The 25192-nt window shown below is 45.0% G+C and overlaps 2 protein-coding genes and 1 long non-coding RNA gene across 3 annotated transcripts in view; 2 read left to right on the plus strand and 1 right to left on the minus strand.

Moving 5' to 3' along the window:
• PIGU (phosphatidylinositol glycan anchor biosynthesis class U) overlaps nucleotides 1-3545 on the plus strand; it is a 28273-nt gene extending 24728 nt beyond the window's left edge. Inside the window, exon 12 of the mRNA XM_083508174.1 lies at nucleotides 1900-3545. Coding sequence (XP_083364300.1) covers nucleotides 1900-2013 — 114 coding nt within the window. The 3' untranslated portion in view covers nucleotides 2014-3545. The remainder of the gene's footprint in view (nucleotides 1-1899) is intronic.
• A 306-nt stretch (nucleotides 3546-3851) lies between these two features.
• LOC310709155 lies at nucleotides 3852-9698 on the plus strand. The gene is made up of 2 exons (XR_014527366.1): nucleotides 3852-5336; nucleotides 5455-9698. It is a non-coding gene; the product is annotated as an uncharacterized lncRNA (long non-coding RNA).
• Nucleotides 9054-25192, minus strand: part of MAP1LC3A (microtubule associated protein 1 light chain 3 alpha) — a 41294-nt gene continuing 25155 nt past the window's right edge. The window contains exons 3-4 of the mRNA XM_083508344.1: nucleotides 10970-11076; nucleotides 9054-10229 (exon numbers count right to left, since the gene is read on the minus strand). Coding sequence (XP_083364470.1) covers nucleotides 10067-10229; nucleotides 10970-11076 — 270 coding nt within the window. The 3' untranslated portion in view covers nucleotides 9054-10066. The remainder of the gene's footprint in view (nucleotides 10230-10969; nucleotides 11077-25192) is intronic.

Consider the following 25192-nt stretch of genomic DNA (forward strand, 5'->3'; position numbering starts at 1 on the left):
GTTTAGCGTATTTTTCGCTCTATAGGACGCACTTTTTCCCCTCCAAAAATTAAGGGGAAATGTGTGTGCATCCTATGGAGCGAATGCAGGCTCCTTAGCTTCAGCGATAGCCACACGAAGCCTCCGAAGCGCAGCAGGAGTGCTCCCTCCGCGCTCCGGAGGCTTCGCGTTGCTTTCGCTGAAGCCTGGAGAGCTGTCTGAAGCCTGCGGAGCGCAGCGGGAACTCGCACTGCGCTCCAAAGGCTTTTGGTTCCTTTTGCTGAAGCCGGAAGAGCAAGACTCTCCTGGCTTCAGCAGAGAGGGAGAGCTGCGCAGCGCCCCTTCAGCGAAGTGGGAGGAGAAAGGGGAGGGGCTCCGTTTCTTCTGCCGCTTTGCTGAAGGGGCGCTGAGCAGAGAGGGGGAGAATTTTTTTCCCTTGTTCTCCCCCTCCTATGGTCCGGTGCATCCTATAAAGCGAAAAATACGGTATGTTTAAAAGTGTGCCTTGGAAATTGCAAGCTTTTTAGGTTCCCTTGGTTTCTTTTGCTTGAGTAGATGGTTTTCCGCACAGATGGTTACTTTCAGTCTCCTTCATGCAGAGTGACAGGTGTGCTGTCTTTTTGAATATTAATTGCAAGAGGAAGAATTGGGTCAAAATGAAATGCTCCAGGGGTCAGGTGCACAGCACACTGGAAGCCATGAAAACATTTGCTGCTGTGTTGGAGAAAGATAAGGTGCCTATGTTCTGAACGCAAATAAGTGTGGGGGACACAGTTCTGTTCTGTCCACTCCCCAAGCTCTCAGCCTTCATGCTTCTTTTGCTGGGGGTGGACAGTAGCAGCCAAGTATAGCAGAAAGGGTTAGTGAAAAGGGTGCTGATAAATTTTTATATTTTAAAAAAATTGCTGGGATATGTTGGCTGAATGCATACGTGGTTTCTATTAGACCTTGCACTCTCACAAACTAGGATGCTCCTGGTAAGGCTTAGTTTCCAGACCCTTGATCATCTTGGTTGCCCTCTTCCACACATGTTCCAGCTTGTCAACATCCTCCTTAAACTGTGGTGCCTAGAATTGGATACAGTATTCTAGGTGTAGTCTGACCAAGGCAGAATAGAGTGGTACTATTACTTCCCTTGATCTGGACGCTATACTTCTGTTGATGCAGCCTAGAATAGCATTAGCTTTTTTTGCTGCTGCATCACACTGTTGACTCTTCTTAAGCTTGTGGTCCACCAAGACCCCTAAATCCTTTTCACATGTACTGCCAGTAAGCCAGGTATCCCCCATCCTATATTTGTGCATCTGGTTCTTCCTGCCTAAGTGCAGAACCTTACATTTCTCCCTGTTGAAATTCATTTTGTTAGCTTGCGCCCAGTTCTCCAGTCTGTTAAGGTCATTTTGAATTCCTCCAGCTACACTTTGATATGTCACTGAGTTCTAAAAAGAAAAGGCATTTAAGGAGGATTGTTTATAGTGCTTCTTCTGAAGAAATTAATCTTCCTAGGAAATCAGGACATTGTGTAGCCTACAGGTCAGGAGTTGCTGGTCTCTTTCAGCCTGAGGGTTGCATTGGTTGTTAGCCACAGCATCTATGGCAGCTCTTCTCAGAACTGATTGAGCATTCCAGAATAAAATTGTTAAGATAATGCAGCATTGTTGGGTTTTTCCTTACTGCTTCAACACACAATCTGGCTATTCTTGAGTAGCTTTAGCACCCTTTTGTTACTGGTAATGTTTTTATGGTTTAAAAGCCTTACTGCTATGCAGGTTGGCTTGTGTCTATAATAGTTCAGTAAATATAAACCAAATAAACATTGATAGAGCAAAGTACAGCATGTCTTGGTCTGGAAGTGCAGCCATTTTGTTCCGAATGAATCAGGTGTCACTCCTGCATGTGTTTTCTTCTCTTCCCCTGCAGATCTTGCTCATCTCAGACTATTTCTACGCCTTCCTGCAGAGGGAGTACTACCTCACTCACGGAATCTACTTAATCCGAAAAGACAGGACAGACCCCATGCTGGTTCTCAAATAAAGTTGGCATCTGATGCGACTGCGGGAACAGACAACGGATGATACTTGGGGAGGGGTGGGGAGATACCTTTTTTTGCGTATGGTGAACGGGCTCCTGTTTGGGGAATAACCAATTCAGTGCTGGTACAAAGCGTGATGCAGAGAGCATGAGAACAGGTTGAACAGCCCACCTGGGTGGCCCACAGCCGCATCAGAATCTTCTTGTCACCGCTGCGGATGCCACTCATCAGTTCTGGATAATTCCTCGGGACTTGATGAAATGAATTTGAACTGACACCAAGGAGGGTCTTGCATCCAGGCAAGTGTCAAGGCCATGGGTGGTTTTTATTATTATTATTATTATTTCTTGGGGAAACTCCTGGGAATTTTATCCTTGAGGAAAGGAATAACTTCAGCAAGTGTTTATTTGGTTCCTCTTGCTGCTCTGCTTCCATTGCTTGAATTGGCAGCTCATCTGCCTGATGTACAGGGATCCTTGCGCTCTCGGGAGAGAATGGGCAGCTACTCTTGGACACTTATTCTCCTTGCACTGATACTGGAAACTGGGAGGCCCCAAGTATTCTGTGAGCAGTTTTGTGCTCTGGACAAATGGTCAGTTTGATGTGCGTCAGAGTAGAGCTGCCCAGTGGAACCAGCCTGGGAGACTTGGAGATTTGCATTCTGCTGCATGTAACCCAAGAATTCAGAGGACGTTTGGCGGAATCACCAGGTGGATCAAACTTGTTCACTTTTCTTTAACGGGGAAACACTATGTACATGCAAACGAATTATTCACGTGCAGTCTTAGGAAAATGAAAATTAAGAGTTACAGGAAACCCAAAGTGAATGCATGTTGACCAGAGAGGTCATGGTTGGGCTACATAATCCATTCAGCTTTTAAGATTCATAGGAAAATGATTCTTCCAAGCTCTTCCCAACCTAAGATTTGAGGCCAGAAAGCACAAAGTGGGAGCACTGTTAATGGAATGTTTGGGCCCAACAGTAGTTATAACCATTACATATTCTACCCAAAGTGTTACTGTTTTAGTAGGAGAAGCAGTAAATTGTGACTGTATTAGAAAAGCAGCTATGCAAAAATGGCTACCCCATCCCACCCCCTTTTAATGCTTGTGTGTTCAGTTGGTTCACTTCCCTTCAGTAACCAAGAGACAGGTATTTTTGTTTGGAGATGGCTGCTATTTTTAACTCTTCTAACCCAGCACAGCTACGGCTAGTTTCTTTCTCTGACATTTTAATTTTACCAATGGTGTGGTTCCCTCACCGGGTAGCCAAACAAGACCCAGCCAAACTCCTAAAGCCCAGAAGAGGCCCAGTGACAAAACCACTCCACCTTTATAACTATAAGCAGAAGAGATTAATTTCAGACCCACTGAATCTGCAATTTAATGTTCCCTCTGTCATTTTTATTTTATTTTTATTTTTTTTGCAAAGTTGCTCTACAGGCTATAGCTTCCTTTCTCTTACAGTGTATTAAAGCAATCTTTCAGAAGGGATTTTTTAAAAAATAAAAATAAAAAAGCTTGCCTTATTAAATTGCACTTTTAGTGATTTTCTAGAACAGGGCTGGGGAAGTTCAGACCCAGGGGCCTTCTTGGAATGCGCCTTTGAACTCTGATGAGCAAGAGGTATTGTCTGGATGGAAGAGAGAGGTGTGCGAAACTAGCCTACCTTACAAAGGCAAAATTTATATTCATTGCTCTGTCCACTTTTTGCCTATGGCCCCACCCACCATAAGATGTGGCCCCCGAAGGTTGCCAAGAAAGGAATGTGACCTTTGGCTGAAAAGGGTCCTCCACCCTTAATCTAGAAGACCTCCATAACAGAGTGACTTTTACCTTGTCTCAAAGAAGTGCATGGAGACTATGGTACTTGAGTTGTGAGTTTTGAAGGGCTTTCCGAGGAAGACTCTCTTTCAGCTCAACTGTACAGGTGGGTTGGGGGCACAGTGTAACTCAAGCAATATTCCGACGACATTTCCACTCCTGACTTCTGTGTGCTCCCTGTACCACCTGTTGGATCTGGTCTTGTTCTCTCTTTCAGGGTTCATCTGAATTTAGGGCAGATAATATTTTGGGTTTGTCCATCAGATGGCAGGGGGTGATTCCTGATGCTTTCGAGGAGAGCCTTACAGTAGCAGCAGGGAAAGCTTGTTACCTTTATTTCCCCCTTTTTGTCTCCCCCTACACACCTTAAAATAAAATAAAAAAGCCACCAACTCTCAGCAGCTTGGACAGGGTGACAAGGAGCTCTTACCTTCCTTCTTGAAAAGATGTAAGCAAAGGTGGATTTAGGGGACCATGACTGGTGCGGTCGCACTGGGTGCAGGTTGCCACCAGGGGCACGGCAACTATGATTGACAATGGAGTGTGAGAGGTGAAGGGGCGCCGAATTTTGGCATCGCACAGGCTGCCACTGAAATTTGAGACCCCAAGATCCGCCATTGATGCAAGCGTGTATGATGAGCACTTCTAAAAGCTGAAAGAGGTCAGATGCTCCCTCACCCCACCACTGCCCTTGTGCCTCCTAAATGACCACCTCCCAATATGCCACCAGTAAACAAGGTGATGAATTGAAGGTTGGCTGTTTCAGGGCCCCACCACCCTTATGTTCGTGCTAACTGCATGTGTATAGACTCAGTGCATGCACCCAGGTTGGGGTGCAGGATCCTGTACCGGGATCCAGCTCATCCCCCACTTTCTTGCATGCACTTCCACTCCAAGCAACCTGACCAAGGTTCAGAAAATTCTGACGAAAAATGGCAGTCATAGCGGTTTAAACACCGTGCATTGTGAGGCAGGCATCTTATATTTGCAACCGTTTTTGTGTCTTACCAAGGCATTTTATAAATGTATGCTATTGGCCGCTCGTGTGAAAAAATTCAAGGGTATTGCAAGGATGTAGCTTTTTCTGGTTTGGATAAAATTGGGGGATTTTAGATTCCTATTTTAATCAGCCATTTACCGAGGGCATGTTTTGCAGCACAACACTCTTGGGTAGATTGATGCCTCCCTGGTTGAGCCTGTTTCCCAAAAGAAATATATCAGTTTTCAGCACTCAACAGCAGCAGAAGACAATAGACGGGGGGGGGGAGGGAGCCTCTGTGAGTGTTGCATGTGTTTATGAAGTACTGCTGCATCTGTTTGATGTGCTAGTGTGTGTGTGTGTGTGTAAGTGTGTAAGTGTAACAGAGAGGCTGAGAGGACACATTCAAACCATGCATTTATCATAGTCTCTGGTTTTGTAGTCTCTGGCTTGGCTCACCGTAGTGCTCTTCTCAAGGCATGATCACCTGTCTGCGAGAACAGTGGACTACAATATAGGGTTGTCGTAAGCCAGGCATTACTAAACTTGGCCCTCCAGCTGTTTTGGGACTACTATTCCCATCATCCCTAACCACTGGTCCTGCTAGCTAGGGATGATGGGAGTTGTAGTCCCCAAACAGCTGGAGGGCTAAGTTTGGCCATGCCTGTGTAAGCCATTCTGCCTCAGCGTTACCATCATCCTTTGGGAGCAGTATGGGAATCGCAAGAACGAATGACACTGTATGCCTAGTCTACTTTTTGAAACAAGGTCAAAAATAATAAAATAAAGATGGCCCACCTTACAGGGTTTGGCATAAAGGTTGCTAGGATATGTGACATGCTTTAACCAACGTAAAAGTGAAGCATAAATACTATTATAGAGCTGTGGTTAAATGCTGTCGTTTGTTTAAAACAGCTGGTTCAGCCCAGCTGTTGAACATCCCCGATTGTGACTGATGCTTCAGAATGTCACAGTCCACCGAACAAAATGGATGTCCTTCATTTGAGACAACGCAGTCCAAATGTATCACTTATTTAGGGGGAAAAGCATAAGCTGGCAGAGCCATGTGTCAGCATTACCTGATAGCTTTTGGCTTTCAAAATGGCTGCCTTGTCAGAAGACTTGAGCCCTTGGTTGCAAACGGGAAAACTGATCAATTGACAGAAAGATTACCTTGGTCAGCAATACAGTTACTTTCCCTCTCAGCTGCTCTGCCCCTTTCACTTATGGGCGTTTTGAGGATCCATGCTGTCTTTGTAAACTGGAGAATGACTGGTGCATTATTCTATTTAGGACTGAGAGTGGAATGATGGTCTAATGGTATTTATATTATTTGCAGTACATGAGAGATAATTGGAAGCTGGCATTGGAAGTGTGCACGTGTAATGGTTAGTTGAGAGTGTCTCTAGTCCGTCCTTACCCAAGGGCTATTAAAACCTTTTAGCGAAATGTAATTAATGTAACATAATATTTCCCCCTGCTTTAGCTCGGCGGTGTCCTGATTCTAGAGTTTCTCTCCCCATCCCCCTCGTTTTCATCCTCTTAAATCCTAATCTGGGCTGGCATGCAGAAGCCCTGGAGCTGCAGCATCTTGGCACTGAGCGGTTGCCATGGCATCAGCCATTTTGTTTCCCATGTGAACCACGTAGAATAATTTGAGGCTTGCACTTGTCCTTCTCCAATGCAGGTGGCCATTTTTGCAGAGGGTCAATAACTTGCTAGCCTGTAACAGGGAAATAAAAAAGCAAAGGCTGCACACATACCCCCCAAGAAGTGAAAAAGGAGGTTGTTTAGGGGGAGAGGAAAAGAGAAAGAGAAACAGGTGTGTTAGAACGAGAGGAAAAGGCAAGTCAAGAAGCAGGAGAATGTTTGGTGTGGATTTGGTACAGAATTATAGGGCAAGTTTTAGACCCAACCTATGTCATCGGACCTGTTGCTTACCAACGCGGATCATAGCCAACACATGCAATGAAAGATGGATGGCAAGCAGCTGGCAATCTTCCTTTTAGAGCATCTTACTATTGCTGATCTCATGGAGGAATCTTTGATGAGCTTCCAAAAAACCCTAGGGTTTCTCACACCGCAGTTTGTGAATGGCAGGAGTTGAATTTGGACCTGGATTCCTAATGACTGTACTAGCACGCCATCCCAAATTAGTTTGGGTCCATAAGCTCTGGACAGGTCAAACTCAGGCTTCCCAAGCAGGGCAAGGGCTATGAGGAGTAGCAATGTACTGAATTGGGATGACTTTTAACAGGGAAGGGTTTGTTCTAATAACGAGATTGCTTTCCTACACATGGAAGGATCTGTACAGCAGGCTGTCAAGCTGGCAGGCTATAAAAGCTATACGGCATGAATAAATTGGTGCCAGCAGCCATGGGGAAGTGGCTTCTGCCTGCACCGAGGAGGATGAAAGTGTTGATGAGCTATTTTCTCACAGAACGGAAGGCATGGTTGCACAAAGCGGGGGGGGGGGGGGGGAGAGACTGGTGTGTTCAGAGGCTCCCATCCAGATAGGAACTACATTGCTTCCCTGTACGACTGGTACTATCCAATTCGGTTCCAAGATTTTAATTGTAAACCTATTGCTGGTCGACATGCTGCTCTCAGCAGTTTTTCTTGTGGGCGTGATGTATTTTGTGAATCTGCTCAAGGAAAGAAGTTGGCATTTGGCAGCAAATTCAGTCTTAACTTTCGTAAGCATATTTCTAACTTTTATGGCTGCAACCGTAGGCTTTAAAGGGCATTTGCAATTGCGGGTGAATTCTAAAAAGCCAGGAGGAATTCGGGGGGGGGGGCTCTCTGCCTTACTCACTGGTCCTATGAGAAGCAAAAGTAGAATAAATGGTGCAAATTGACAATTTGCATCACTTATACTAATAATTTATTATTTATACCCCGCTCATCTGGCTGGGTTTCCCCAGCCACTCTGGGCAGCTTCCAACAAAATATTTAAAATACAATAAAACATCAAACATTAAAAACTTCCCTAAACAGGGCTGCCTTCAGATGTTTTCTAAAAGTCAGGTAGTTGTTTATTTCCTTGACATCTAATGGGAGGGTGTTCCACAAGGTGGGCGCCACTACTGAGAAGGCCCTCATGGTGTTGAGACCTTTGAGCCTATGCAGAATGTACAGTTACGCTGTCAACATCAGTTAGAGCATGTAGCCTGGCTTCTCATAGATCTCCCAATAGCAGCAACTGTGAACTTGAAGGCAAGTTTCAAAGATACAGGAAGCATATGTGACACAAGACCTCATAGGTCTCATGTATCACACTGCTCTCATGAGAAGATCTCCTTTGGGAGCTTTCTATATTTACAGGAGCAATGCCTAACTTAGCACGACCAAATCTGTTGCTGTATTTCTCTTCCTTTAAGAGACCTAAAGTTCAGCTTTTCCCCTTTGCCTCTTCTGTGTGGTCTTACTGGTACCTGTGCAGAATGGCACGGTTCTTCCCACTTTCTGCTTTGCTCATGTGGCAAAAGGAATGAAATTACTAGTGGCACCAAACGGCTCGATTTCATTTTTTGTGTGTGCAGCCCTTTCTGAGCACCTGAAAGGGCTAATAGTCGAAGAGGTTTACAGTAGCCAGTGAGCCTCATGCCTCCCCATCACTGCAGTGGAGCTCAAGAACAAGAACAAGAACTACATTACAGCTTGGTTCCTTGGGGTAGTGAGGAAGTCCTCCAGGCACCTATGAGTCTCAACCAGCAAGGCTAAGGGCAAGGGACGTTGGGAGTTATAGTCATAGAGGTTCCCAATCCCTAGACAGTAACAAGGGAACAGGTCTAATAGGCCCAGAAGCCACCTTCTGGTTTACTAAAAAAAACCCAGTGGTTCCATTAGCTAAATACATTCTCTAGGGCTGCAGTGTGTAGATGTGCAATTCTCTTCCCGGGGCTAGAAAGGGGTTAGTTTAATCTCCCACTTGCTAGTAAAACTGAATTACTGTGTCACGATATGATGCACATCTAAACACTGTGTCACTGACATGAAAATTTTGGAAAGCTCTGCTCCAGGGCTACACCATTGCACAGAGGTTTGTGCACATGTTCCATTTACAACTCCATTTACACTGCACAACTAGGTTCAGCATTTCCGTGGAAGTTTGTGGCACAAGGACACAAGCAGAGAACAGGCATGCTGTCACGACTCCTCGTCACCAGCTTTCAGTCTGACTGTATAGGACGTCTCAGATTGGGGGTAGGTGAAATCTACTGCTCTGACAACAAGACACAATTTTAACTTATCTTTATTTATATAGTTATTTGTATAGATTCAACTGGGTGGGGAGTTTTTCCTGTCATACACACACGTTTTTGGTATCATAAATTTAAAAAAGAGAGGAAAAAAGCAATATAAATCAGTACATTCCTTGAGTGAATGGTCTGCTTGCCACAATAGGACAAAGAAAATTAGAAAAAAGGAAAAGAAACTCGTGCATGCAAGAAAGGAGAGGGGCTGGCTTTAAAAAACGAAACAAAAACAATCCTAAAAAGGCAAGTATAAATATTGACAGAGACACACAGCACAGGGTACGGCAGATCTGTGAAAATTAAGCTAATTCCACGCTCACCTCTACTACGTTTTAAAGTGCAAAGAAGCTTGGGCTTGGTTTGTTTGTTTTTCAAAATCTACATAATACAAGCAAATTATATTCCCCCGTCGTGCTTACAAAATAAAATAAATCTAAGAGATATACATTATACACAGTCCTGTAGAAGACGCCTACATCTACTCTGTAGCACCAAGAATTGATATGCAAGTAATTAAAAACGCAAGAGCAGTGGTAGTTATTTGTTTTTGTTTGTTTGCCATCAGATTTCTGGCCCTTTAATAAAAGTTCAGTGGATAAGCCCCTCCCCTTGCTGTAGCGGTGGCGTTTTCCTTCCTCCGCCTGCCATAAGCTCCATCAATTTGGCATTGGACTAAGAAAAAAGGACATGATGACAACAGAGACAGAAAAGGAGACAGAGAAAGCGCACGCAGCAGGGAAGGAAGGGGGGTCCACACGGGGGGGTCAAGGGCAAGGAAGTAGAGACTTGTGGGTCACGCAATCATACACACACAGAACTAGCTTGGTCTGTTGCACTGCAAAGGTGGAGGCACACCAGTTGCTTTTTGTGCTGCTCCCGAGCCACAGGCCTCTGTCTGCACTGGTGTGCCAAGGGGGGGCAGGGGGAGTGTTGGGGAGGCAGGGATGTCAACGCAACAGTTTGTGGAGTCAGTCCTCTGGTGCAGACAGGCGCTCAGTAGCCAAAGGTCTCCTGCGAGGCGTAGACCATGTAGAGGAAACCGTCTTCGTCCTTCTCTTGCTCATAGATCTCAGAGATAGGGGTGGAAACGCTCACCATGCTGTGCTGGTTCACCAACAGGAAGAAGGCCTGGGTGGGATTCAGCTGCAGCCGGCGACTGGTGGAGAGGGGCAGAAAGAAGTACAGGATTAATCAATTTATTCCATTTCTGTGCCGCCCTTCGCCTGAGGGTCACAGGGCAGTTTACAGTAGATCAACACAAAAACACACAAACCAAAATAACAACATACCCGAGCACACAGTTAAAGGGCCATAGGTTGTTTACCGTATTTTTCGCCCTATAGGACGCACCGGCCCATAGGACGCACCTAATTTCCCCCCCAGGCGCGGGGCTGGGATGGGGGAAGCCCAAGCTTTCCCTGACCCCAGCCCCCAGAACATGCAGCTCTCCGCAAGCCGTGGGAGCCCAGCGCCGGGCTAGCAGACAGACCTGCACAGTGGAATCCAATTCACTTATTTGTTCAGACCCAAAGATGCCACAAATAGCTCAAAAGAGAGAGATGGCATCTTTTGGTGGCAAACCTGGTCGGCATCTGGAGTGCCTACAGATCTGATGATGGTCTAGATTCAGGGAAATATCCTTTCTGCTTCCCCCAAGCAGCAGCACTACCTGCTGTGCCTTCAGCTCATTAAGTCAGTGAATGATGAGAAGCCATGCTGCACCCTTTGCAGCTGCCTCATCACCCTTCTAATTCATAGAAGAGGACTGCCCTATCCCCATGTCCTACTTTAGGAAGCTAGTTAGAAGGACAAGCTGTTCCCATGCCAAAAAAATAACCCTTGATTTGCACTGTCAGGAGCAGATCACAGCTGGCTGCTTTGAGGCCTTTCACTTACCGGATTATTTTTACCAATTCACTCATGTTGACATGGTCAGGGACTAGGAATTTGGTCTTATCCAGCACAGGCAGCTGCTTCTCCCCCTTGTATCTTTCAATAATGACCTGATGAGAGAGAAATGGGCGCAGTCAGGTTTCTTCTTATCCAGATCTATCACGGCAGCCCTTAAGGAGACAGCCTTTCAAACAGCAAACAAACCCAGGGATGTGAAGATAATTAAAAATCAAGAACCAAACCACATCAAAGCTTTTCCCAATTGGCACCTTGAAGTCAGGAGTGGCTTCTGTCTGGTTTTACAAGAACCCCTTTTGAAAGCTGTACTGTAATCAACAAATTGAATGCTGACTCCACATTCGGTCTTGCTCCTCTCTCCTTCAGGTTGCTTGCGCCCACCTTCTTAAAACTTATTTTAAATGATAGCCTGAACATTCAGTCATTAGTATGTTTGTTCCGTATCTTATTTGTAAAAGCAGACAAATGAAAAGTTAAAAAGAAAATGATTTCCATGATCTAGAACGAAAGCCAGCAATTTTTTTAAAAAAGTGTTTTATTGGCTCATTCACTGCTCAAATTATATGTGCCTGTCCATAGCCTTAGCATCAGTGAGAATTCAGTAGGCCCACATCCCCTTTGGTGTTGTGTACAACACAAAATGTATGCCAGTGCTCACAAACAGGAGAATCTTCTGAATCAATAAAGGCAACAAGATGGTGCAACAGCCACTCAGCAGTGAAACACAGAGATGGCACAGCTCTGTGGCATGATGATGGTGGTGGTGGTGACAAATAATTTATGTATTTATACATACATACATACATACATACATACCCCTGCCCATCTGGCTGGGTTTCCCCAGCCACTCTGGGCGGCTTCCAACAAAATATTAAAATACAATAGTCCTTCAGATATTAAAAGCTTCCCTAAAGCTTTCGATGATGACATGGAAGGACCACCAAGTTGATATTTAAAAGGCAAATGTGAAGGCGCTGGCTTTAAGCAGCCAGCTCAGATTTGCTGAGTCTCCATCTTTTCCCCTCCCAAATCTCAGATTTTGAAATGCGCCCACTGGTTCAACCCCTGGACAGAAGCAATCCTTTTAAGCATCAATATTTGCTAGTGTCACAAACTCAAAGCCACACAACTGCCATTTTTTAAAAATACAGTGGTACCTTGGGTTACAGATGCTTCAGGTTACAGACTCCGCTAACCCAGAAATAGTACCTCGGGTTATGAACTTTGCTTCAGGATGAAAACAGAAATCACACAGCAGTGGCGTGGCATTAGCAGGAGGCCCCATTAGCTAAAGTGGTACTTCAGGTTGAGAACAGCTGCAGGTTAAGAACGGACCTCCGGAACGAATTAAGTTCTTAACCTGGAGTACCACTGTACTATGAAATAAAAGGTATCCCTGATGGGGCTTTACAGAGGGGCAGGGCTGCTTCATTCACAGACCTGCCATGCATGGAAGCCAAAGCAAAAGATCGAGGGTCAAGCAGACCACAATGCCGGCCTGGAGCTGGCACAGCAATTTGTTGTTTTTTGTTGTTGTTGTTTTTATAAGTTTTTATTGTTAAAATAGTTCATCATTAATACACATATACAAGCATACAAACATACATTTCATACAATCCTTAAAAGTGTTCAAACATACTTATATTCAATCCCACAAATAATTGCTTTCCCCATCACCATCCACCACCCCTCACCCCACCTTTGTGTTTGACTTCCAATCTACTCAATTACAATTTCTTTCCACTTCTGTTACTTTCTTTCACACACCTTTAGCCTAATTTCATACTTCTTTTTCTATTACACATTGTTATCCATCTTATTTGATATTTCAGTATTTGAAACAGAACTTGTTTATTCTAATAGGAGTTCTGATTTTTCGATATGATTTTGCAAGTATCTTTTAAACACCTTCCAGTCCCTATCTATCTTTTCTTTTGAAATCCTTCCATGTGGGAAAATGATTGCTTGTACATGAGAGCATGATCATTTTCCACACTTCCAATTTCTTCCATTGTTTTGGATATATTGTAATACTCCAATAATTTGGCAAGCCACTCTGTTTTTGTCGGTATTATACCACTTTTCCAGTTTTTCGCAATCAATAGTGAACAGCAATTTGGCACAGATTGGGCTCAATACCATTTAACAGCAGCAGCGGGGCTGGCTTCAGAACTAACAGATCCTGCCCTTTCTCTGGAAAGCCCTGATTTGGAGGGTTTCGTTGGCTGCCACTGGCATGGATCCCACCAGCTGCCCTTCTGCTCACTCTGCAGGTGAGGGATGGATGCCGCTCACTCCATCACCACCCCAGTGCAACGGGGCTTGGATTGTCCTTGGAGGGAAAAACCAGATAGCTGGGCAAGATGAAGTTAACAGTGGACACTTAGGTGCCCTTGGCATGCTCATAATAAAGGCAGGCCTGAGTGCCCATCTTTCAAGGGCCATTTCTAGCTACTGGCAATAGTGGTAGACTGCCTTTGTAGGCCTGTTAGTTAATAGCCACTGAAAGACTTTTCTCTGTGAATTGATCTAATTTGCTCCTTTGCAGGGTAAAGCCATCTGTAAGAACAGCCACCACAACATCCTGGAGCTGCGCAACCCTGTTAATTGCATGCAATTTTGAAAAGAAAAGTTTTCTTTTATCTGCCCGGAACCTGCTGCCAATCACTTTTGCTGGATAATTCTACGCCACGAGACCGGTTTTAGTGTACGGAGTGACATTTTCGTCTAGTCAGCTCTAGACAAAAGCAATTGTGGGCCAGAGAAAGGGAACAACTGCCAGGCAATGTGGGAATCACATCTGCTCTGCGTATCTTGGGATATGAATTATTCAACCACTGTGCCCGTACATGAAGTGTGTCTCTTATTAGATAGGAAGCAGCCAGAGAATAGGCCAAAGAGTAAATGCAAGCAGGCAGTGTGCACTGTACCCAGCACAGAGTGGTAGTCACAAACAGAGGCTTTAGCAGACATGCAGTAGTGGTTGTAATATTGGCTTCCTACTGAATCAGTTGTAGAGCACATGCAATGCATGCAGAATGTGCCAGGTTCCATGACAATTTCCAGGCAAGACAGGGAAAGACGAAACCCACTGGCAGTCAGAGTGGGCAACAGTGACAATGCTAAATGGGCCAGTGGTCTGACTCTATATGAAGCAGCTTCTGACCCAGAGGCATCTACTCACTGAAGGTACCAGTCTCAGTCTGCTTATCTAGGAAGGCACATGGCTGCAGACTTGCCCCAGAAGTAGAAAAGTGTGGCATCTGCACTCAACTCATGGACATCAGGGCAAGAGTGGTGTCTGGGCAGGCCCTGTGGCGTTGCCCTGCTCCTGCTCCCGTGTATGTGTGAGAGTCCTCTATGTGAATAACACATGAAGAGGAGTAGAATGTGAAACAAAGGATGATAACCATGTCAGAATGATGGTGGGGTTGTGGAGTCAACATGTTCTATTTATCTTATGTTAAGAAAAAGCTCGGGCCTCCAGTTGACAGCTAGAGTATCAGAGAAAAGGGGTTAAGCCTAACTGTTCCCTGGATATACTAGCTTTTCCCATGCAGAAGAGTACTCAATCATTATATACCCTATATATACACACACACACCTAAAAAGCTTTTATACAAACTGAAAGCATAGTTCAACTCTAAGCAGTAAGTGGATTTTGTTTTTCACCTACATGTACGGTATACGCCAGTGTACTGGAAGAAGCAAGGATCACAAGTGTCAAAGCAATGATTCTTCAGCATCAACTTCAATTGACTGGTCATGTTGTACAGATCCCTGATTATCGTCTTCCAAAGCATCTACTCTATTCCGAACTTAAAAATGGAAAGCGTAATGCTAATGGTCAACAAAAGAGGTTTAGAGACTCTCTTAAGGCAAATCTTTAAAAATGTAGTATAAACACCGACTGGCCTGCGAGCACTCCAATCGCAGAACAGCCTTTACCAAAGGGGTCATGGACTTTGAAGACACTCGGACTCAGGATGAAAGGGAGAAGAGGAAGGCATGTTTGGCAAACCCTCACCGTGATCAACTCCTGCCTGGAAACCTACGTCCCCACTGTGGAAGGACATGTGGATCCAGAATTGGCCTCCACAGTCACTTACGGACTCAAATGTTAAGACCGTGTTCATGGAAGATAATCTTACTCAGCTACGAGTGATCACCAAAGAAGAAGATTATGCATCCATCATACATATACAGTCATACCTTGGGTTGAAGTAGCTTCAGGATGAATATTTTTGGGTTGTGCTCTGCGGCGACCCGGAAGTAATGGAGCGTGTTACTTCTGGGTTTCGCCACTAGCGCATGCGCAGACACTCAAAATGACGTCACACACATGCGTGGAAGCAGTGAATTGCGACCCGCGCACGCACAGACGCGAGTTGCGTTTGCTTCAGGATGCGAACGGGGCTCTGGAACAGATCCCGTTCGCATCCAGAGATACCACTGTACATATATGTGCATTTGTATGTATGTGAGATACATATGTGTATACCCTCCTGCCTCTCATAACCAAATAAACTGCTCGCTAATCTTGTTATTCTCACAGTCCTTACTTGCATATTCTTGTGATCACTGAAATCTAATGTGCCAACCCTGCCTGCATTTATCTATTTACAAACTGAGCTGAGCAGAACCTGCTGCCATGAGTATGCCCCCCGCCCCACCACAAAAGAAATGTCTTCTGAGGTTTCTGACAATCCTCTGGAGCAGATGTGGAAGGGGTTCATGTGGAAAGTACCACTGTGCAGGCAGCAGTCCTTGTGCTAAATACAACCCAGTATGCATCTGAATGAATACCAGTTACTGGGGGACATTAATGGCACAGGGTGGGTGTTGCTGCATTCATGTGGGCTTCCCAGAGGCATCTGGTTTTTGTTTCATCAACCCCTTTTGGGGAATTAATTTGATTCAGTGTTGGCCATATGTTCCGTATTTTATGATGTTTTGATGCTTGTGTAGTACACTTCCATGGTATTTTTCTCAGGCGTTGGCAGCTTACAAATACTCGTATAAATAAATAAAAATCTGGCTGGTTAATATTAGAGAAGAATGCAAGATTGGATGGGCCTCTGGTCTGCTCCAGCTTCTTAACATCATTTCATTTACAGACCCGAGAAGCTATATAGGTACCTAATGGGGAAGGCCCTGATCCCCAATTACTGATGTGTGGGAATGGTTTGGTTTGCTCGCTAGTTAGGAAAAGGAACTCTGCACATCCTCAGTAGTTCCGCTGCTTCACTAGATGACCCTCACGGTCCCTTCCAACTCTACGATTCTATAGATGCTCAAGGGCTGGGCCCCAAAACTGAAAACAGGTTCTGGGGCTGAGTTCCAGCTGAATGCTGATCCACCCTCATTCACTCCCCACTTTCAGTCCAGATTTTATTTTTATCTCTCCTTCTAGGAACAGAAGTGCTACTTCAACAGAAAAATGTCTGAAGCCTTTTTTACAGATAATAAATGAAGTTATTGTGCAAATGCATGATTGTTTGCAAAAAAAAGGGGGGAGGGTGTCCTAGTGTAAGAATTGGCCTTAAAAGATCAGGCTAAGGTCCATCTGGCCCAGACGTCCATCTGAACCACTGCCAACCAGCTGCCTTTGGGAAGAGCCAAGAAGCAAGGCAATCAAATACATGTTCAGGGCACTGAATCACGTCTGTTCAATGTCTCCTTGCCATGCAGTTATTAAAAAGCATAGTGAATAATCGCCTTCAATCAGAGCCTTTTAGGAGACAATGGATGTTGCCCCTCTGCCCCTTGCCAAGGGGCCTTCCAGATGGAAGCTTATTGTAGATTTGGTGTGGCTCATGCCTGCAAAAAAATTTTTTCCCCAGCATCCACACAATGATACCACTGTCAAAATGCCAACCCATACTTTTAAAGTATTTAATCCAGATTTTCCTTCCCTGAAGAAAATCTATTAAGTAAAAGCTACCCATTATATATCTGTGGTATGGAAGCTCATTGTTTCCTTCTGTCTCTCTCTCTCCCCCCCATATATATATATATTGGTAGCTCATTTGGGGGGGGTGTATGTGTTGCCAGTCTGATAGGTGGCCTCTACTGCCACAGCCCTACTTACATTTGCTCCCTGAGTGAGTACAACCCAGCCATTTTATTTCCAGCAGCCCAAAAGACTCTAGAATGCCTAATTCCATCAACTGTTGCATAATGAGGGCATGTTTGAATTTCAATGACCTATTCTCTCAAGATCTCAACATGTGGGGGATAATTTTGGGGACTTTAATTATGGTATATAAACCAGGCTTTTATAACAACAACAACAACAACAACAACAACAACAACAACAACAACAACAACAACATCATAGTGCCTTTGCACAAGGCCTCTTCATCACTCTTGCACAAACCTTAACCGGGAAACTATCAGTTCTCAAACTTAATCCATTCTGGGAGTCCGTTCAACTCCCGAAACGGTTCGAAAACCAAGGCACAGCTTCCAATTGGCTGCAAGAGCTTTCTGCACTCAAGCGGACCCCATGTTGAACATTCGGCTTCCGAAAAACGTTTACAAACTGGAACGCTTACTTCCGGGTTTGCGGCATTTGGGAACCGATTTGTTCGGCAACTAAGCCGTTCGGGAACCAAGATGCCACTGTTTTGTGAAATGTAATAACTGAGGCTAGTAACATTTGCTTTTGCACTTGGGTGCACTATTTAGGATTTTCATTTTAAAGGTGTGCATGTACACAGAGAGATACAGAAACACCTCCGTGCGTGTCCCCAGACTGAAAAAGGGTAGTGAAGGATAGAGTGAGAGTGACGAAAGGGGTGGCACACATCTGCCTGCACAGATGGTGCTAAAGTGCCTAGCTACTGTCAACCTTCTGAGTTTAGGAAATCCTTATGTTCTACTATTAGACAAATGGAAGATGACAAGAGCACAGCATAAGCACTGCTGGCTTCAATAGCTTCCTCTCTGGATCCTCACCATTCATCTTTCTCTCTGCTAAAGTCTAATAGCAACAGTAGGAGATAAGAGGCATCCTTTTAATTACCAATCCCACCCACCACCCTCACAGGAGGAAATCATTCCTACTGCAATGAGAGTAGGCAGAGTAGGAGCCCTTGCTGTTTCTTCTGCTGCTGCCAACAGCTTGGAGATTACAGTGACAGCTGATGACATTCAGAGATGTATGGCAAGACTCTGTTTCTGCACCCGTGGGCTGAGAGGCACCCAGGAGAAGTGAATGGGAGACTGCTTACTACAGCAAATGTGCTACTCACTTAGCTCTAACAGCATCCTGGGTGCCCTAAGGGATACAGAGGTGACACAACTCCAGGCTTATTTATCTACAATCTAAGCAGTGCAGGCAGGACAAAAAATGAAGGATGGAGAGGACTTTGGTGGGGGAACAGAGAATAAGGAGATGTTGCTTTCTCTCTCAAAATTCTGGAGCCCAGGGTCATCCAATGAAACTGAGTAGAGGGAAAATCAAGACAGTCTATTAGGCTGAGGGCGGCATGATATTAAGGTAGGAAAGGGAGTTTTTTTATATACAGTGGTACCTCGGGTTACAGATGCTTCAGGTTACAGACTCCGCTAACCCAGAAATAGTACCTTGCGTTAAGAACTTTGCTTCAGTATGAGAACAGAAATTGCGTGGCGGCATCACAGCGGCAGCGGGAGGCCCCATTAGCTAAAGTGGTACCTCAGGTTAAGAACAGTTTCAGGTTCAGAACGAACCTCCAGAACAAATTACCGTATTTTTCGCCCTATAGGACGCACCTAGTTTTTTTGGGGGGGGAATAAAGGGGGGGAAATTATTTTTCCCCCCCAGCCCGAGCTTCCCCCGACCCCAGCCCCCAGAACGGGACCCAGAGCGGTGCCGAAGCTGCGTGCAGCTTTGGCATCGCTCTGGGAGCTTGTGGGGCTGGGGGAGGGGGAAGCCCTCCCACCAGCCTCCAAACCAGGTCGGGAGACAGCGGGATGGTGCGCTGCGCCTCCCCGCTGTCCCCCGAGTTTGCGGAGCTGGCGACAGGGAGGAGAAGGCTTCTCCCCCCCCGCCAGCCTTCTAACCAAGTCGGGGGACAGCGGGATGGCGGCGTTCCGCCTCCCCGCTGTCCCCCGAGCTTGTGGGGCTGGCGGTGGGGCTCTCCTGAAGCCTGCATTCACCCCATAGGACGCACACACATTTCCCCTTCATTTTTGGAGGGGGAAAAGTGTGTCCTATAGGGCGAAAAATACGGTAAGTTTTTAACCCGAGGTACCACTGTATATAGAGAATGCGGTTGTCTGCATTCTTAAGGAAGTGCATGGATTAAGACGGGAGTGGGGGAAAGGGAGACAATAAATGAGGTATAGAGTCGGACAAGAAAGAATGTGAACCTTATGCAAAAGCTCCAGAAAAAAATAGTTTAGGGTCTCTGAGTCTTCATGCATGAAAACTTGAAACGTGCTAACATCACAGTGCAGCAACAGAGCAGCACTGATGACATGCACACACAGACTGAGTGTGCACCTATGGAAAGTTGTCAGTTGAAAGCAACCTTAGGAATAAGTGCAGAAGAAAGAAGAAGCTGAAGGTGCTAGAGAGAGAGAGAGAGAGAGAGAGAGAAGCAGAACTGAACAATGACACAGAAGTGTGGAGTGGCAAGCGATGGGCAATAGATAAGGATTATGCGTTCTGCTTTCAAACACATTCAGGTTAAGAGTATGGCATGACTGAGATGGCTAGGATGAAATTTCAGAGCCAGCTAGAGATACTGTATTGAGCAGAGGAGGTGGGAGAAATGTCAGGAGCAGAAAGGTAAGTCTGGGAGTCATCTGCATAAAAATTTGTGGTCAAAGGAAATTATCTAATTTTTTCTCTCAAGCGGCACTTAAATCTCTTTCTTTGTGTGCTTCCCCATGTTTGCAAAGTAGATGAAGATCTTGACCGTGACCAGAACAGTGTTGTTGTTTTTTCTTCAAACTATGTTGCTTGGATCCCTGGGGTTCCCTGGAAAGTAACAGGGGGTTCCTCAAGGAAAATATCAGTAATGGCAGATACATCTTCTTGAAAGGCAGCTTGCCCACTACTGATTTTCCCTCTGCAATGTGCAGCTACAGAAAAATGCTGTACATGGTTCTCGGCTGCATTTGTAGTTCTGGCAAGGGCGATGGCAAGACCCAACATGCCTTGCTAGCACCATGCATCAGATGAGTGTGTGCCCTAGAACACATACCCAAATCCTTTGCAGTGTGCATGAGATCCTTGGAAGACTCTAGAAACAGATCCCTCAAGATTGAAAGACTGCAAAACCGCTCAGCTAAAACACTGATTTGCAAAGGGTGCTCTTTTCCTTCTTCTTTTTTTTTAAAATCCATATTAACAAACAACACATTCTGCAGTAATAGGCATTCTTCACACCTTGCAACATTATTTTTCTAAATTATTTCCCCTTGCCCATATTCCATCTAATTTGAAGGTGAGAGGGACTGAAGGCTGTACACCTACAAAGCTCCAAAAATACTGTCCACAATGACTTTGAGCCACAGTTATTTGTTGGTTGGTGCTGCTGTGATCATTGCAATCTGTTGTCAAAGGCTGCCTTGTGTTGTAACTTCCCATAGGGCATTTGGAGAGAATGTGGCAGATAGCAGCCATGACATTGAAGGCATCCAGGGCTGTGGGGAGGAATGCAGAGACGATAGCACTGCTGGCACTGGAGAGAGAACCATCACCCTATCCACAGCTAGTAACATCATGAGCTGCTCTTGTGTGATGCTGCTGGGAAAGAGCCATAGCTCAGTGGCAGAGCATCCTCATGAAGTGCATAGTTAAACTATGGAACTTGCTTCCTCAGGAGGTTGTAATGGCCACCAACTTGGAGGATTAGACCAAAGAGGATTAGACAATTTTATGGAGGATGAGCCTATCAAAGGCTACTAGCCCTGATGGCTATGCTCTCCCTGCACGCTTGGAGGCAGCAATGCTTCTGAATACCAATTGTTGGAAGAGTGTACTTGTGCTCAAGTCCTGCTTGTGAGTTTCGCACAAGCTCCTGGTTGGCCACTATGAGAACAGGGTGCTGAACTGGATGAGCCCCTGGCCTGATTCAGCAGGCTCTTCTTATGTGGAAGGATCCAGTTTCAATTCCCAGCATCTCCAGGCAGGCCTGGCAAGCATCCGGTTCTGAATCTCTTAGAGAGCCACTGCCAGTCAGGCACTGACAATACTCAGCTAGATGTACCAACGGACTGAGCTAAACAGCTTCCCGTGTAGCTATGTAAACCAAACCAAACAGTTATTCAAGTATCAGCAGCAGAGAACAGATGGGTGTACATACAAGCACACCAGATATCATGCTTGTGGCATTTTAGAGTCCAATAGCTAAAGAGCTGTTGGCTAGGGAGCTGTGTACTTTGCAATACTGCATGAACACTATGCAAGTTACAGGATTTGGTACCAACCACAAAGTTCAGAATCTTAGCGTTTTAGCAGTATCTTTCTCTCTATTAGCAAGCAGAAATTCGGTCTCTGATTGAACTGATCCACTGTCCCTTTCTATTAAGGTGTTTAAGATTGTTAACAATCTTAGCATTGTTTCCATTTTGCAGATGTGTGGTCAATGCCTAGTGAAATCCAAGGAGCTATAGGGGATAATGAATAAGATGCCTACTTGTCAGCACTGCTGATTGGATTTCAAAATCCTGCATAGCCTCCCTTCAGTTTCCTCACCGACCAGCAGCGGTGGAATTATGCAAAATATCACGAACCAACTCATTTTCCAAGTGGCGATCCTTATGTAGCCTAAACAGCACCACACATGCACAAGGAAGAATTACCAGGATGCCTGGATAATCAAGATTTATAGAGCTACAAATATAAAATGTTAAGGGGAGCAAATCTAAAGGAGTCCAAAATACTCCAATGAGGACTGAGCATGCTGATAGTTGAGAAGATGAAGAACATATATTTTTTACAAAACTAGAGAGGAAGGGAATGGAGTATCCTGAGAGAGCGCATGGTTGGCTGCCTTGAACCCCAAAAGAAGCAATCCACATGCTGCAATGTTTTGCTGCTGGTCTCACTTGTAAGAAAATACAATGCAGACTGTGGGTTAATTTGCATAGATAGAAGAATGCAGCTCAGTAGTGGCAAATAATTAAGCTATGAAACTCATTCCTACAGGACGCAGTGATGGCCACCAAGTTGGTTGGCTTTAAAGGAGATTTAGACAAGTTCATGAAGGACAAGTCTATTAGCAGCTACTCGCCATGATGCCTATATTCTACCTCCACTGTCAGTAGCAGTTGGCCTCTGAACACCAGTTGCCAGAAACTGCAGGAGGGAAGAGAGCTGTTTTTGCTCATGTACTGCTTGCAGACTTTCCACAGGCATCTGGTTGGCCACAGAGAGAACACGATGCTGGACTTGATTTGCCTTTGACTTGATCCAGCAGGGTTCTTCTAACTTTAAAAAGAGCTTGGCTCCCTCTAGCCGGGAGAACCTGTCCCCGTTCCTTCTCAAATCAAGCAGCTGACAGCAGAGATTATAAACAGGCAACCACTGTGTGGTCACAAGATTAGCGCTGACCCAGCATGGACTCTCAAGGAGGAGAGGCTAGTGAGGGACAGGTGGAGAAGAAAGAAAGACGGACAAGGAGACAGCTGGGGAGAGCAGAACGATTCTGCCCAGTCATTGCAGGAGCAAAACAAGACAGGATTGATTTCCTCAAGCATGGCACCTGGCACTTAAGAGAATGTAACTTAGACATACAAAATTGTGCTGGGGCAGCTGCTAAAAATGGCAAAATTGTGATTGGTTGCCTCCTTTCTCCCCATAATGCATAGATTAAATTTGCCTGCTCTTGTGACATTTTCATAGACAGCTAGCAATGGTTCCATTGACCTTTGTGCAATTGCTACCCAGCGACAATGGCTAAGTATTTATGAAGGAAGTTAAGTTTCGCAGTATTTGGAGACTGGATGAGAGAACAGCGCAAGTCTAGAGCCAGCCGTGTTATTTTTCAAGAACTCATATTTCAATGGAACAATATGCTCATAACAAAAGAGCTAGTATACATTTCTCTGAGCCACGGCAGAAGGAATCTGACATTGCTGGAGCTGTCAACAGAACAAAGCAGCAAAGTGGAGGCCCTGAATGCTCATAAAAAGGAAATATAGTTCTTTTGAGAGCAATGACTCTCATGCCAATATATACCGTAACTCACAATCCAGTAATTCACCAACCAGCCATTCTGGCAGACTCCCTCTGTTCTTTCCCTACCTGCTAGCCATGCCTATTGCCCATGTGAACTGTTGCCCTGTTTCAACCCAAGGTTTGGCAAGTTTCAGTAGACAATTTGGGTATCCCTGCTGACTAAATTTTAGATCTTCTATCAGAATTTATTCCGTTGCTCTTGACACATTCTTCCTCAAGTTGTTGCCTCAAACAAACCCATGCCCAACATGATGGAAATCTATAAGTAGTGGCAGAGGACGTTAGTGGCCCACAATTATTAAAAGCATTCATGGAAATCTGATTTAACAATGAGAATAGCTCCACACGGCAAGATTCTTCTGTGTTAAATTCTTCTGCCACTTCAGGCAAAAAATACGATTTGGGCACTCTCCCACTCTCCTCATGTTCATCCAAGAGCAAGAGAACTGCTGCATTCAACCTTCAAGGGGGTGCTCAGCTGCAGCCCCCTCCTCTTCCTCTGCTCCATGCAAGTGAATGGAACAAGGAAGAAAGGGCTGCAATCCAGAGAATAGGGAGCTTCTAAGGAGGTCAAATACCCCTTCCCAGAGACCCTGCTCTTCCACGGGCCAACACTGCAAATGAGTTAATTGCAACAGGTTTCTTTGATTTCTCAGATTAAAAGATTAACTTCAGATTAATGTGGGGTGGGGAGGTAGAGGAAACAGAGGCTAACATCTTGATGGCAATATCTTTGTGCAGATGCAAAAAAAGAAAAGGAAGCTTGCGCACCCATCCAGAAGCACTCATAGGTATCCAGATGACAGTTTAGCCCGGACACTGAAGTCCAGTGCTAAGGGCCTTCTGGAGGTTCCTCACTGCAAGAAGTGAGGTTATAGGGAACCAGGCAGAGGGCCTTCTCAGTAGTGGCACCTGCCCTGTGGAACGCCCTCCCATCAGATATCAAGGAGATAAACAATTATCTGACTTTTAGAAGACATCTGAAGGCAGTCCTATTTAGGGAAGTTTTAAATGTCTGTTGTTTTATTGTATTTTAAAGATTTTGTTGGAAGCCGCCCAGAGTGGTTGGGGAAACTCAGCCAGATGGGTGGGGTATAAATAATAAATTATTAATATTATTTAATTTACATTATTCTTTCAGTTGGGGACAAAAAAAGAGGAGGAGGAATAAGTATATGATCACAACCAAAAAACAGTTCAGAGGCTAATTTCCTGGAAAGTCTCTCCCATGCAAAAATTACTGCTTTCTAGTTTAGACTCTCCAATTCGTCCTTTGATAAGGCTGGAGTACCAGGTACGCTTTTGCTTTGGCACAAGTGAAAGAGATTGCAGTAATGTTTGTGCCTTGAGGCAACTACCTCCCCAGAGAAACTTGAATTTCTCTTTGGCATTCACTTGATTATTTCAAGGTTAATGCCAGGAGGATAGAATCATGGATAGAATCAATCGGGGAGATAAATGTTTGATAATGTTGTAATTAGAATCCCGAGCCCAAAGAAGTGTTTGGGAAGGAAAGTTCGAAATAGGATGGGTTGGTGAGCAAGAGAGAGCCACAAACCATGTAGGAAGGAAACGGAGAATGCTCGGCCCTTGTAATTAAAAGGACTGCTGTTTCTTTTTGCTGCTCCCTTTGGTTAGGAAATAATAAATGTTGCGAGCAGCTGGCAGAGCTGGTCACTTACAAGGGCCTAGTTATATTTCCCAGAGATCCCTGGGAAGAGGGACTGAAGAGGAGTGCTCTGATGGGGTTTCCTGCTTGGCAGGGGGTTGGACTCGATGGCCCTTGTGGTCTCTTCCAACTCTATGATTCTATGATTCTATTAAACCACTCTGGCAATTGTAGCTCTGTGAGGAGAAGAAGAGTTTTCTAAGAACTCTCAGCACCCTTAAACTGCAGTTTGCATGATTCTTTGGAGGAAAGCAATGACAGATTGATGTGGTATAATACTGCTTTAAATGTATAGTGCAGATAAGGCCTAAACCAGGCAGCTGAGGCTCCCTGGAGTAAATAAGTCCTGTACCAGCAGTTT

This window comes from Podarcis liolepis, assembly GCF_965112155.1.
Source record: "Podarcis liolepis genome assembly, chromosome: 6".
Taxonomy (NCBI): Eukaryota; Metazoa; Chordata; class Lepidosauria; order Squamata; family Lacertidae; genus Podarcis; species Podarcis liolepis.